The sequence below is a fragment of the Marmota monax genome, unplaced genomic scaffold, assembly GCF_021218885.2.
Source record: "Marmota monax isolate L192 unplaced genomic scaffold, Marmota_monax_Labrador192_F-V1.1 WCK01_AAM20220418_F8-fsc00080, whole genome shotgun sequence".
NCBI classification, from domain to species: domain Eukaryota; kingdom Metazoa; phylum Chordata; class Mammalia; order Rodentia; family Sciuridae; genus Marmota; species Marmota monax.
In genome coordinates this window covers 1,277,339-1,291,355 of record NW_026694750.1, presented here as the reverse complement: position 1 = coordinate 1,291,355, position 14,017 = coordinate 1,277,339, and the positions used below count along the sequence as shown (strand labels likewise).

The following is a 14,017-nucleotide window of genomic DNA, read 5'->3' as shown; positions in this document are numbered from 1 at the left end:
TACTGAGCCAACACACTGAAAACTGTCCCAGTATTATAAACCAAGAGAACGCATGCTGTTTTATGGAATGATTTGTTGTCCAACCACATAATGGAAGGTAAAGCCAATTAAGAAGGTGAAACAAGGGCTGGGATTGTGGCTCAGCGGTAGAGCGCTCGCCTAACACGGTCGGGACCCGGGTTCGATCCTCAGCACCGCATAAAAATAAAGGCATTGTCATTGTCCATCTACATCTAAAAAATAAATAAATATTAAAAAAAAAAAAAAAGGTGAAACAAAAAGCCTCAAATCAAGACATGCTGTCATGTCTCCAGGACCCACGAGACATGCTCACGTCCCTACTCCTGTGCACTTTGCACTTCCACCATCCTGTGGATACCTGTGTTGCAGGGGCCGTGTCACTTTCCCCGAGTCTGTCTAAACTTCAGCCTCTCCTTCACATATATTCTTTTTCTGAATCTCCGATTTTTTTTCTTTTTCTTTCTTTTTTTTTTTTTTGCTGTGCTGGGGATGAAACCCAGGGCCTTACACATGCTGGCCAAGTGCTCTTCCACCAAGCTCTACCCTCGCCCTAAATTCCCACTTCCTACCTTCCCAATCACCTAGGTTTTGAATGTGGAGAAAATGGTCTTGGATTCCACCTTCATCAGGCCCCAAATTCAGTTTAGGTAACAGGTCTACATACTTCACGTTGAAGAAAAACTGGCACCTGTTACAAAGTCCCTCTGATCTTTCGTTCTGGTACCCCCTATATCTGTTCTTTCCATTCCGTGACAACCACACACTCTCAGAGCACTCTCAAGACTTAACATCTGGGCCATTGCTGGGCTTCCAACATGAGCTCCCTGTACTGAGATCCTCACCTCATCACATTCTGCCAGATTAACTGCCTTACAACAACAGCTAATTAGCCCAGCCACTAGATGCTATTGGCTGTCAGATCAGCAAAGATAATGTCATAAAATGATCAGGATGAATTTTAGCTCCTTTTTAATATGTGTGGTATTGGGAAGAATTTTATCTTTCGACTATCATAAAGTAACGCACAGGCTGGGCGTGAAGTTCAGTGGTAGAGTGCTTGTCTAGCATGTGTAAGGTTCTGGTTGACCCCCAGCACCACAAACATGAAAAAAAAAAAAAAAAAAAAGGGCAGCTAAATCCAAAAGGACACACCTACTTCCAAGAGTTAGCAGGATGAACAACCTGTTGAGTTGGGAGTCTTACCTTGAGCAGGGGCATCTCTCGAGCCTGCTGGATTAAAAGATGCATTTCATTGATCTGCTGTCGTACAAGAGGCGGTACTGGGTTGCAGCAAGCTATGATGCCCTGCGGTTCCCTGAAGACAAGGGAGAACATGCTCAACTCACTTTAGAAACAATCCTTAGTGACTTCCCAAGAGAATAATGACTGGGAAAAGCCAGGGTCCATGGCTAAGCTAAAGAACCAGAAGAGAGATGACAGGAAGGCAGCCAGGCCAATGCTTACATTAGGCCCTCTCTGGCCTGAGTCCACACACGGGAGAGCTGGAAACAGACACCCTGGCACTGCTGGTTCTCAGCTCTACAGGATGAGCAACAGATTGGATTCTGATTCTTACTCATACTTCAAGTGACATTACAAAATGCTCAAAATCACGAGGTCTTGCAGGCACATGGTGCACAACTATATATAATCCCAGCAATTTAAGAGGCTGAGACCCTAAGCAACTTAGTAAGACCCTGTCTTAAAATACAAAATAAAAAGGTCTGGGGATGTGGCTCAGTGGTAAAGTGTTCCTAGGTTCAATCCTTGTATAAAACAAAACAACAACACAAAAAAACCTAAAAACATGAGGTCTTTTTTTTTTTTTGGGTTATCAGGGATTGAATCCACGGTTGTTTAACCATTGAGCCACATCCCCAGCATCTGCCACTTTTAAAGTTTTTAAAAATATATTATATTATTTAGTTGTAGACAGACATAATACCTTTATTTTATTTATTAATTTTTATGTGGTGCTGAGAATTGAACCCCACGCCTTATGTGTTATGTTTTATTTTGAGACAGGGTCTTGCTAAGTTGCTTAGAATCTGGCTAAGTTGCTCAGGCTGGCCTAGAAATTGTGATCCTCCTGCCTCAGCCTTCTGAGTAGCTGGGATTACAGGTGTATGCCACCATGACCGGCTATGAGGTGTTAGTTTGGAAGAAAGTACAGCTGAGAAAATCAGATTTTTTTCTTTCTCTGTAAGTGGCTGCTGTAGCTGCAAGAGACTCAAACACAACGTAAGACATAATTATTAAAACATTCCAGTTTAGAAGTTTTCGTTCTTACATGGCAGCTCTTGGGCAGTAATTTTCCATTTCTTGGACTTGCTACCTTCTGAATTTAGTACACTAATCTGAGTAAATAGCTTTGCGTTAGAGTAATCAAGAAGCCCAACTCTGAAGGACACGTGGTCTGAGACAGTTGGAACACATTCACAAGCCCAGACTCACTTAGGCAGTTCTTCGGCTATCTTCAGCATCATGTGGTTCGGCAGTACGTATCTGGAATAGAACACATGGGATAACATAAAAATTCAGCTAGTAAGTTCCATTTGATGCTGGGGACATGACACAGGGGCAGAGTGCTTGCCCAGCATGTGCAAAACACACACACACACACACAGCTATAACACAGAGGCAAAAACCAGCCTTCACAGTAGAAGAAAGAAAAAAAAAAAAAAAAGTCCAGGTGGATGTGGAGGCTCACATCACACCCCTTCAGATCCGTGGGGCTGAAGCAGGGTGAATGCAAGGCCACCTGGGCAACTTGGCGAGAACCTGTCTCAAAAGAGTAAATAAAGACTGCTGTGGATGTAGCTTAGTATTGTGGAGTGCTCCTGGGTTCCATCCCAGGGCTACAAAGTCCCTTTCCTGTCAGACAAGCCCGGCCTAGAAGAAAGGATTAAAGGACTCTGGATTCCCTTACCCGTAACTTTCATCCTCCCTTCGAGCTGTTTTATCCCTCCAGGCAAAAAGCAGCTGGAAAGCTGTCAACTGCTGCGAGTTGAGATGCTTCTTTTGCTTCCGATACAGTTCAAGGTAGGACTCATCAGTGAAGATAGGTTTGACAAATTTCTACAGAATGTTAAATATGCAAGATCAATAGATTGAAAATTGTGCCCTGGGCTCTTGAAAATGTTTGGCTCTTTTCACAGATGTGAAGAACAAAAGTGAGAACTAGATCCTAATCAGAAGTGAGCGCTGACTGTGGGGCTTGTGTGGGCCTGGTGAGGCTGTACCTTGAGGCAGATGTCCCTGCTCCGCTGCCACACCACCTGCAACTGGACGGGCTGGTCTCCACCTCGCTCCCACAGCTCTACCCTCATTCTGTCGTAGATGTAGAGCAAGTAATGGGTGTCATCCCGGGCATAGCTGAGCATTTCTTCAGGCAGAGGGCTAGAATTGAAACACAGGGCTTGGTTCTGATTACTGCCCCAGGGACAGCAATCCACTCTGTCTACTCACCGGATGCTAGGGCTTTCTTGAACCCTTCTGGTTTCAAAGAGTCTTTTAAAGCCAGTTATTATGGTCATACCAACATTTCTTGCATTGGTTTTTTTTTTTTTTTTTTTTTGGTACTAGGAATTGAACCCAGGGACACTTAATCACTAAGCCATATACATCCCCAGCTCTTTTTTGTATTTTATTTAGAGATAGGGTCTCACTAAGTTGCTTAGGGCCTAAGTTGCTGAAGCTGGCATTGAACTTGTGATCCTCCTGCCTCAGCCTCCTCAGCTGCTGGATTACAGGTGTGTGCCACTGTGCCCAGCCTCATTTCCTGCATCTTAATATGACATACCTTTACTTTAACAGTCAGGTGGAAAGGGAGGCAGCCCTAAGGTGACTCTCCAGCTGTATGTCCTCCTGAACCTAATAGTCTTTTTAAATATGTATTTTTTTGTCCTGGAGATTGAACCAAGGGATACTTAACCACCAAGCCATATCCCTAGCCTTTTTATTTTTTGAGACAGGGCCTTACTAAATTGTATCCTCTTACCTCAGTCTCCTGAGTAGCTGGAATTACAGGTGATGCCATCACCAGACCATATATGAACTTTTTTTTTTTTTTTTAGATTTTAATATTTATTTTTTAGTTTTCGGCAGACACAACATCTTTTGTTTGTATGTGGTGCTGAGGATCGAACCCGGGCCGCATGCATGCCAGACGAGTGCGCTACCGCTTGAGCCATATCCCCAGCCCCCATATGTGAACTTTGTTGGTCCAAATAAATTTGGTTAATATTTAGAAATTCACATATGTTGAAATGGAGAGAAGCTCAGAGGCATCTTACAAGGCACGGTACCTCAGGGAGGTAGCCAGCCATGATCAAACTTGGGGCTAAGGTTTCCAGAAAGCAGGGTAAAACTGCTACAACCCTGTGCTACTAAATCAACTGCGCACCTGAGCCTTCTCTCACACCTCAGGAGATAACTCATCCCTGCTAGAGCCAGCAGAGTTGCAAACAAGGCAGACTGGCACTGGTCAATGCTGACAAGGCATGCTTCTTTTTTCAATCACTACTTCCAAGAAGCAGAGTGTAACAACCAACCTGACATAAACTCTACATTTCCATCCTAAACTTTTCTATTGCTTTTGTGTTGCAAAAAACTCCCAGGAAAAGTCTAATACACTCATTTGAAATAAAGCAGTAACCTGAACATATTCTTCCCGGCAAGAGGTTAGTGGACCCCAGGCCTGGCTCTTGCCACCCACACTTCCTGCCAGGTGCAAACTAACCGTATCCTCCAGTCAGCTAGTTGGTACTGCTTGTTTGATTCCACGTTGCAGTAGAGTTTCAGCAGGTGATCGAGCGAGTGCCTGCCCAGGTTAAGAAGGCGTGCTGCCTGGTGGGTATCAAACATGTTCACTACGTATAGCCCAAAGTCTTTCTGTAGCCACTCAATGTCGGAATCGGCACCATGGAAGACCTGAAAACAAAACCAACGCCATGTGATACACCAGCAGAAGCCCCTTGTCTCTGAAGACAAAGCTGCCTCAAGGCCATCAGCACCTGGGATTGGAGGCCAGCCTGGAGATGAAGATGCATATGGTTTTAAATGCTTCCTTTAATTTGGGGCCTAGCCTTTGTGTGTACTTCTATTATACAAGGTTACAGGCTGAAGCAGCTCTATTGGCTCTAAGCAAGTCCTCAAGTCCACGCAATCCTGATGGATTAGGCTCTTGGCTGCAGCCGCTAACATGACCTTTATGGCTCCAAGTGGCAGCAAGCTAGAGACAAGCAGTTAGCATGTGCAGGGCAGGAAATGACACGATTTCTTTTAACCGTGTGCTCTAGGTGAAAGACTGCAACCCCACCTCACATGCTGGAGCTGGAGAGGGCCGGCTGACCTTAACGATAGCTGGGTCTGTGAGGCTCTCGTTGAGGATATACATGTCACTGCGAAGCTCCAGGGTGTCCACGATGAAGTCTTCTGTTCGGGTGGAAATCTGCATCAGGCAGGTGAGTCCCAGGAAGCTCCTGTAAGAGTGGTGCTAAGACAGAGAGGGAGGGGACAGGAGGATGGTATCCGCTAGCCTTTCCTTTACCAACTGTTTTATCTATTAACTTATATTTGGTGCTGAGGAATGCTAATCAGCATGTGCTCTACCACTGAGTTATGCCCCAGCTCCTCCTCCACCAATTTTGAAATCAATTATACAGCAGCAAAAAATTCCATTAAAATTTGTGCTAATTTCCTAAAATGTAAATTCCCGAAAATGTAAAATTTCACAAGGGTCAATTACAAGATACCTCTAAGTCTACAGCAAATTCTTGACAATTCAAGAGTTTTTCGTTGAGTTCCACAAGTTTGTCCAGGGAGGATACAAAATGGCAGGGTGTTTCTTCTACAGGTCTGTACAACTGGAGCAAGTACAGTGAGAAAAAGAAAAGAATATTAAAACCACCCTCACTAAAATACCAAGCAAACTATGAGTCCAAGCAGTGGCCTAAACTCCCTACTTTAAACTTATTAAAGGAAAGTCAAAATTAGATCAAATAATCTGCTTTGACTCTTCTTCCCAGGACCCTCTGACACCACTATAACTGGGCACTAACCTGGGGTTGTGGCTTCTGAATCACTGACTCTGGGGGTGTGAAGTGATCTAGTTCATATTGATAAGGATGTGCAAACCTAATCAATAAAACAAAAAGAAACCATTTGATTAATTCCATCAGTCAAAGGAAAAGCTGTTCTGATACTACATGTAAAAACAAGTGAGAACCAAGCATTGTGAAACTACCTTCTCTTTGCAAAAGCATCATTGGTGCAGTGATAATTCATGAGCATCAAATAAATAAGGCAATGTGTGATGGCCCTGACCACAGGACAATTTGTCTGTTTCTTCAGGGAGAGTTGAAGAACCGAGACTTGACCAACATGTGAGTACTTTCTTGCAAACACTGGATGGTTGGTGTTGTAGATGACACAAAAATGAAAAATACATAATTCCTTATGGTTTGGAAAAATAAACTGATGAAGTTGAGAGAGAGTGGGGCAAATATTCTGGTTGACCATGGGCTAAATGTTTTTTCCCTTCTTCTCTCATGTATTTGCATAAACACCCCAAGCCTGTGGTGAGTTTGAGGGCAGAGTTACCTTTCATCCCCTCTATTTCTCCAGCACTTAGTCTGGCCTCATAGTGCAGAGAGGGGGCAAGGAATGAATGTAAACAGCCCCTGGCTATGTGTGAGAAAGAGGCCAAAGCCAACTTCATTATGCCAAAGTCCATATGTCTATTCTCTCTCCCTTTTTTGAGATGGGATCTTTTTATGTTGCCTGGGCTGGTTTCAAGCTCAGGGGCTCAAGTGACCCTCCCAAGTAGCTGGAACTATAAGTGTGCACCTTCTTGCTGTGTTTTTGATGCTGGAGACTGAACCCATGGCCTTGCACATGCGAGGCACACACTGCCACTAAGCAGCATTCCTGCCCATTTATCTATTTGAAGTGAAGTTTTCGCAACATGCTAATGCTGCCAGTGAACAACCCTATTCTTTGCCTCACCTTAAGGTGAATCCCTCCTGTGAAAAAGCAGGGCAGCATGGGGGAAAGGCAACTTGAAGAAAATGGGGGTTTACAGTTCTAGTCTCGGGGAAGTCAGCATCTCTAATATCATAGCAAATGGGAGCTAGAGTACCTGCCACTGCTTGGTACCTGGTGAGGGTTACCTGGGACAGTGCTGTGTTGGTCTCTGTGAACACAAACAGGATGCTCAGTTGCTAATATTCATGTGAGAATGAGGCAAAAACCACCTGTTTGACTTTTTCACATACACATTTTATAAAAGTGAAACCAAGTGAAAATGAAGCAAAAATTTGAGTAGAAGGTTTAGACACAGGCAATCTCTTACATGTCCTGCTCAACCTGCTGGGTTCGCTGCTGATGGATGAAATCCGCCAGGGCAGGGGGTACATCCAAGTCCTCAGGACGGTCCTGGGGGCGTTCCCGCCGTTCTTTAGAAAGAGCTGGAGACCCAAGCATGACAAAAACACCATCACAAAGGGACACACACCTTAAGGTCTTTTCTAGCTTTCTGGGTATCACTGACTCCCTCTGAAGAAAGGAAGGCAGAGAGACCTTCACCCCTTTGCTGCCTTTGGCATTAGACGGAAGAGAAGATTCACACACAGCAGCACGTGCAATACTCACGTGGAGGGAGCGGCTTCTGAGCATTGGGCTTGACGAAGATCTTAGGAAGAAACGGAGTGTTGGAATTGTCAATCTTCTCTCGAAACTTGAGTTGAGGTCGGATAATGTTTTTTGCATGAAGTAGTCGAAAAGTTTCAGATTTTGCTTTCCTGCCATATTCTCCTGCCTGTGATCAATGCATACAAATGTCTTATGCCACAGCAACCTGATGAGTTAGAAAAGCAAACTATAACCAGGCATGGTAGTGCATGCTTATAATGCCAGTGACTTGGGAGGCTGAGGCAAGAGAAGGCTGATCCTGAGGAGGATCCTAAGTTTAAGGCTAGCCTTGGCAACTTTGTAAGATCCTATCTTACAATTTTAATAACAGATAAAAAGGACTAGGGGTGCAGCTCAGTGGTAGTACATCCCCTGCATTCAATCTTTAGTACCAGGAAAAAAAAAAATAAATAAAAAGTAAATTCCAGTTGATGGTCTTCCAAGGAGATAAAAACATTTTGAGAGCTACTCATTTCATTTAGAATGTCTGTGCATGGGAGACTAGGAGTGCAAAGTGGAAGGGGTGGAGTCAGGCTCTGTATATTTATGAGAACAAGCTAAATGAGGCAGTGCCAGCTCTGCCCAGCAAGTCAGAAGTACACATTCGAGTGGGCGAGAGCCCTATGGAAAAGCTTCCACGAAGGCCCTCGTCAAAACTGAAAAGATGCCCTCACCTTCCGGTTCCAGCTGGACACTATTGTTTTGGGGACCTGTAGTCCTGCAGGGAGGACAGGTTGTTGATGCTTATTCACACCTGATGCTTCATCCAGCAAAATACCCTAAGAGCAAATGAGATATTAGGTTAGTATCTTCTTTTTGAGGTTAGCAAAGTTAATTCCCTGATATTTTTAAGAAATTTATTTGCAGAATTATGTGAGAGAATATGTACATATCAATGCACATATGAAAACATACCTTAAGTATATGCAGTTTTTATTTGTCAATCAAAAAATAACCTTTTTTTTTGGCCACAGTGCACACCTATAATCCAAGCAACTTGGGAGGTATAGGCAGAAGGATCACAAGCTTGAGGCCAGCCTTAGCAACTTAGTGAAACTTTTTAAAATTTTTTTATTTAGTTATAGATGGACACAATACCTTTATCTTATTTATTTTTATGTGGTGCTGAGGATTGAACCCAGGTACCTCAGATGTACTAGGCAAGTGCTCTACCACTAAGCCACAATCCTAGCCCAGAGACATTTTTTTTTTTTTTTAAAGTAAAAAAGGTTGATGATGGCCAGGTGCAGTGGCGCATACTTATAATCCCAGCAGCTTGGGAGGCTGAGGCAGAAGGATTGCGAGTTCAAAGTCAGCCTCAGCAACTTAGCGAGGCACTTAGCAACACAGCAAGAACTTATCTCTAAATAAAATATGAAAAAGGGGTGGGGACATGGCTCAGTGGTTGAGCACCCCTGAGTTCAATTCTCAGTACCAAACCAAACCAAACCAAACCAAAAAACGTTGATGATGTAGCTCAGTGGTAAAGTTAGGGAGTTGGGGTTGTGGTTCAGAAGTAGAGCACTTGCCTTACACCCTCCATGCACACACACATGCGAATACACACACACAAATGTGCATCACTGTGTGAGAGGTGGGGTGATTAGGGAGTTACACCAAGCAACTGAAGCATTATATGTTCACAGACAGGTAGGGCAGTAATTACTAACTCCTGACCTGATTGACCCTCTATAACTATGAACTTGGCTGAATGTCCAAATATGTTGTTACAATGTAATGTGGCCACTAAAATAAAAATAGAAGACTGTGTCTGTTAAATAAAGAAGTATAGGTGTAGGGTGTAGCTCAGTGGTATAGCACTTGCCTAGCATGCATACAACCCTGGGTTTTGTTCCCAGTACAGGGCCGTGGTGAGTGCCAGGGGAAGTACACTAGTTAGAATGAGAATAATGGTAGCCTGTCTAGTGTGTACAAACAGGTGTGGAAAATCAGATTGTGCACTATTAAAAGAAATGCACCCACGTGACAGATGATAGTATGGCAGGACCTAAAGTCATAAAACATGAGACTCCTCTAAAAGATTGTGGGCATTTAGGCTGGGAAGAGATGACCTCCTGGGACAGGAGAGCAGGATGTCAATATCTCCAGGGCTGTCACTAGTTGAAGGTTAGACTTACTTGGATGATCTGTGAGTATTTCTATAAATAATGCTCTCCTGTGTTTTTTGAAATAAATTGATAGTGACCTAGATAGATATGAATCTCCTTTTAATTCTGCAGGTTGGGGTCTTAGAGGTAGATTGTGAAAAACAACAAAAAAGAACTAAATTTTGGCTGGGCTGGTACAGAGGCTGCCTTGCAATACAAACAGAATTTGCAAATCAGAAAAATGGATTCATAGACATTTAAAAAAAAAACAAAGAGGCTTCCCCAGGGAGTGATTTTTTCTTTCTCTTTTTAAAGCCAGTGATATTTTAAAGACAACTGTTGTTATTTTTGAAGAAAAAGATGCCAATTATCAGAAGGAGAAGTTATTACCTGTACCAAATGCTAAACTCACTTCCTTTTCATTTTCTAAGGTGCCTGGGTTACTCCTTGCTTTCATAAAACACTCTTCATTTGTCAGTGAAGTGTCTGGCAAAGTACTCACCACTCTCTCCAGAATCACATCATTGGTGTCCACTAATAAATCAAACTTGTCCTCCAGCTCAGTCACCTTGCTCCGATCCTTAATGTTGCTGCGACACCCATGGTACTGCATCACCCTACTCATGCTAAGGAGAGGAAAGCCAAGGTCAGTCTGTGCATCTTTATCTCATGATTTGAAGGAGAAACTTATCTCAAAGCTTCTTACACATGATTTTATTTATATATGTGTGTGTGTGTGTGTGTGTGTGTGTACACACTGGGGATTGAACTCAGGGGCACTCAACCACTGAGCCACATCCCCAGCCCTATTTTGTATTTTATTTAAAGACAGGGTCTCACTGAGTTGCTTAGCACCTTGCTTTTGCTGAGGCTAGCTTTGAACTCGCAATCCTCCTGCTACAGCCTCCTGAGCCGCCGGGATTCCAGGCATGTGCCATTGCGCCCAGTCACATGATACTATATTAATAATGTATGCTGTGTTTATTGTTTTAACATGGCAAATGTGAGTTTTTCTAATTTTTTACACAACAGTTAAACAAAATTAATGTTTATGTATTATCTGTCCTAATACACTGATTTTCAAGTTCCATATTAATTCAAAAAGATCTGCTGCCTAAAAGTGCAAAAGTTGATATATTTTTTAAAAGTTAAACTAAGCTGTGTGCAATGGTGCACAATTGTAATTCTAGCTACTCAGAAGTCTGAGACAGAACAAGTTCAAGGCTGGCCTATGCAAGTCAGTAACACCCTATTTCAAAATAAAATAAAATTGAAAAAAAGGCTGGTAATGGAGCTCAGTGGTAAAGCATCTGCCTGACATGCATGAGGCCCCGGGGTTCAATCTCCAGCACCACACACACAAAAAAGTTAAACTAAAAATTATTTCCCTAATGAAAATATATTGTGTCATTTTCACATTTCATCGTTGTTTATTTATTTTTAATACTGGTGTGAGGACTGGAGTCAACCCTCACTCTTTTTTTTTTTTTTAAAGAGAGAGAGAGAGAGAGAATTATTTTAATATTCACTTTTTAGTTTTCGGCAGACATAACATCTTTGTTTGTATGTGGTGCTGAAGCCAGATTTAAAGTTAGGTAGTCAGTGTAGTTAGGTAAATCAGGTCTAATACCGAGTGAAATCTAAAATGGAGGCCATGCTGGCAATGATTCCGGGAAACGCAGGACAACTCAAGGAATGTTAATGAAGTCCGAAAAGGCCCTAGGCCAAAGTCCACCTCAAAGAAATGTTAATGAACAGCCCCCAGCAAAAAGGTGCTGACTCAGTCCTTCCTGACCAGATTACTTCTTTGGCCCACCTGTGTCCCACCCCTTGGTCCTTCCCACCTACATTCCATTACTGAAAGAACTATAAAAAGGGGAGACAACATCCCTTCCATGGATTCCACCTCTTGGGTCCCCTTCTTCCTCCGGGAGAAGTCTTTTCTGCTGTCCTTTAATAAACTTCTAATTTCTACTCTGACCTTGCCTCGGCGTGCTTCTTTGGTGTTATTCTTCAACATTGGGGAAGCAAGAACTCGTCACCGGTCAACAGCGGTAACAGTGCTGTGGATCGAACCCGGGCCGCACCCATGCCAGGCGAGCGCGCTACCGCTTGAGCCACATCCCCAGCCCTTCATCGTTGTTTATAGTGCACAAAATTATGATTGAGGAGAAACAAATTTCAGAAAAAAATTATCCATCTCTTTGTTTTCATTTCTTTCATTAATACAAGAAAATACACAGTACTCACCATTGAAGCAACCTGTCTCCCTGTGTCTCACAAAATGCCTGGAAGCCAGGAAAACTTCGATAAAAATCATACTCATCACCAAACTGTGGTAAGCCTCCAGATGCCTTCGTGACTGCCACCACTGATCCAAGAGCGAACTGTCAAAACCCCAAAGATACAGCACATTTAAAACACAGATCATCATTTGCTCAGCAAGTCCCTGTTGGAAGATCTGCCCATACAGCATGTTGTACCAGTACTGAAGAGAAGTGATAGGCATCCAATGTTATCTGCATAATGAATAACCCACTTGGTGCCACTCTACCCCCAGTCCTGTTCTGGGCCATGAGAATTCAATGAACCAAAGAACCCAGTTTGGAGCCAATGTTCCTGAAAGACTGGGGGGGGGGCGGGGGGGCGGTGACAAAACACATACACATACAAGGGCTGGGATATAGCTCAGTGGTAGAAAGCCTGCCTAGCACTGTAAGGCCCAGGGTTCAATCCCTAGTACTGCAAAAACAAAACAACACAAAGCCATATAAAGTCATGTGTCCCTCTGCGTCGTTAGGTGATTTCACCATCACACAGACAAGTATACACACACTAAGACAGCTGTGACGTCACTAGGCTACATAATCTTGTATGTGGACTCTTGCTGACCAAAGACAAAAAATAACATATTTAAAATGGACCAGGTTTGATCTTGGCTCCACCATCTATGATTTGTGATTTTGGTTAAGTTATTCCACTTATTTGGACCTTGGTTTCTTCCTCAGAAAAATGGGCATAATAAAAAGTATCTACCCCACAAGTTGCTGTGAGGATTGAGTGAGTTAATAAAATCACCTCCCACAGCACCTGGCACATCAATGCTATTATTACCCAAGTTCAAATCCATGTGCTCTATACAAGATTTACTGTGCTTCTGTGTTTTTACCTTGACAAACACCTAACATCAATACAAGCGTCCTCCAGACTCGCTCGATGACCGATTTACAACTGGCTCTGTGACTACCAAGCAGCACTCTACTGAAACTCTTGGGTAATGAGAAATGACCCTTCACTGACAAAGGAGGCGGGCGCGTGTAGGCCAAATGTCAGTTTTGTGTACAAACGTCTCCCGCCAGCCAAAAAATGAGAAAGGAGGTGGAAATTAAGTTGCGGTGTGGTAGTGGGTGACGCCAGGGACCACACCTCGCGGTTCGGGGCCTGCTGGGGCCAGGAAGTGCAGTGGACGGTACCGCAGGTCAGACGGCGGAGCGGGGACCGCAGGCCCCGTGGCAAACTTGCCGGGCTGGCAGTGCCGCGGCTCGGAAAGGGCCACCCTAAGGCCTAAGCCTGGCCGGAGGTCGGCTCCCACTTGAGCCGCTACACAAGTAACTCCAAGGAGCCCCGCATGCCCACAGGGAGGGCCTCATACTGCGCCCCGGCTCTGGGGCAAGGATGCTGGGGTGACGAGGCGGCACCTCCGAGGGGGCCGCGGGCCCGTGCGGAAGACGCAGCGCGGCCGAGCCCGGGAGCCGGCCGGGGGCCCAGAGGCCCTCCCCGCGACGAGCAGCCGGCGCTCCGCCCCCGGGCCGCGTGGGCTCACAGCGAGCGGCGTCCCAGGCGCCGGAGTTCGCGGCCCGGTCCCCGTCGGACTACGCTGCGGCGCGCGGCTGTTCCCCAGGCCCGCGGCCTCCTCCCGCCCCAGCCAGGGAGCGCGGCTGCCGGCGAACCCACCTTCACGAAGCTGTCCGCGTCCGGGAAGCCCGGCAGCACCATGTCACTGTCGGGCTTGGTGGCACCAGTGGCCGACGGGGACTTGGGCTCCCGGGGACTGGGGGGCGCCATCTTCGTGGCCCGCAAGGCTCTTCTCGCGAGAGTGCCGCTGACGCGCAGCTAGCGCTCTACGCGTGCGCAGGGGCCCCGGTCCAGGAGCACGGGCTGGCGGGAGCTTGAGCTGGAGTGTCGAGTCTCGTAGG

The 14,017-nt window shown here is 44.9% G+C and overlaps 1 protein-coding gene across 4 annotated transcripts in view; it reads right to left on the bottom strand.

Moving 5' to 3' along the window:
- The window catches only part of Exosc10 (exosome component 10), a 23,459-nt gene extending 9,442 nt beyond the window's left edge, over positions 1-14,017 (bottom strand). The window contains exons 1-14 of one of the 4 annotated variants that reach the window (XM_046424708.2): positions 13,776-14,017; positions 12,072-12,208; positions 10,324-10,447; positions 8,388-8,492; positions 7,675-7,840; positions 7,376-7,490; positions 6,084-6,159; positions 5,778-5,888; positions 5,375-5,518; positions 4,763-4,953; positions 3,264-3,420; positions 2,951-3,099; positions 2,476-2,526; positions 1,225-1,336 (exon numbers count right to left, since the gene is read on the bottom strand). In XM_046424708.2, the coding sequence (XP_046280664.1) occupies positions 1,225-1,336; positions 2,476-2,526; positions 2,951-3,099; positions 3,264-3,420; positions 4,763-4,953; positions 5,375-5,518; positions 5,778-5,888; positions 6,084-6,159; positions 7,376-7,490; positions 7,675-7,840; positions 8,388-8,492; positions 10,324-10,447; positions 12,072-12,208; positions 13,776-13,886 (1,749 nt within the window). In that variant the 5' untranslated portion in view covers positions 13,887-14,017. Of the gene's footprint in view, positions 1-1,224; positions 1,337-2,475; positions 2,527-2,950; positions 3,100-3,263; positions 3,421-4,762; positions 4,954-5,374; positions 5,519-5,777; positions 5,889-6,083; positions 6,160-7,375; positions 7,491-7,674; positions 7,841-8,387; positions 8,493-10,323; positions 10,448-12,071; positions 12,209-12,990; positions 13,163-13,247; positions 13,448-13,775 lie in introns of those variants that run through there. The other 3 variants (XM_046424707.2, XM_046424709.2, XM_046424710.2) reach the window with 3 other exon arrangements.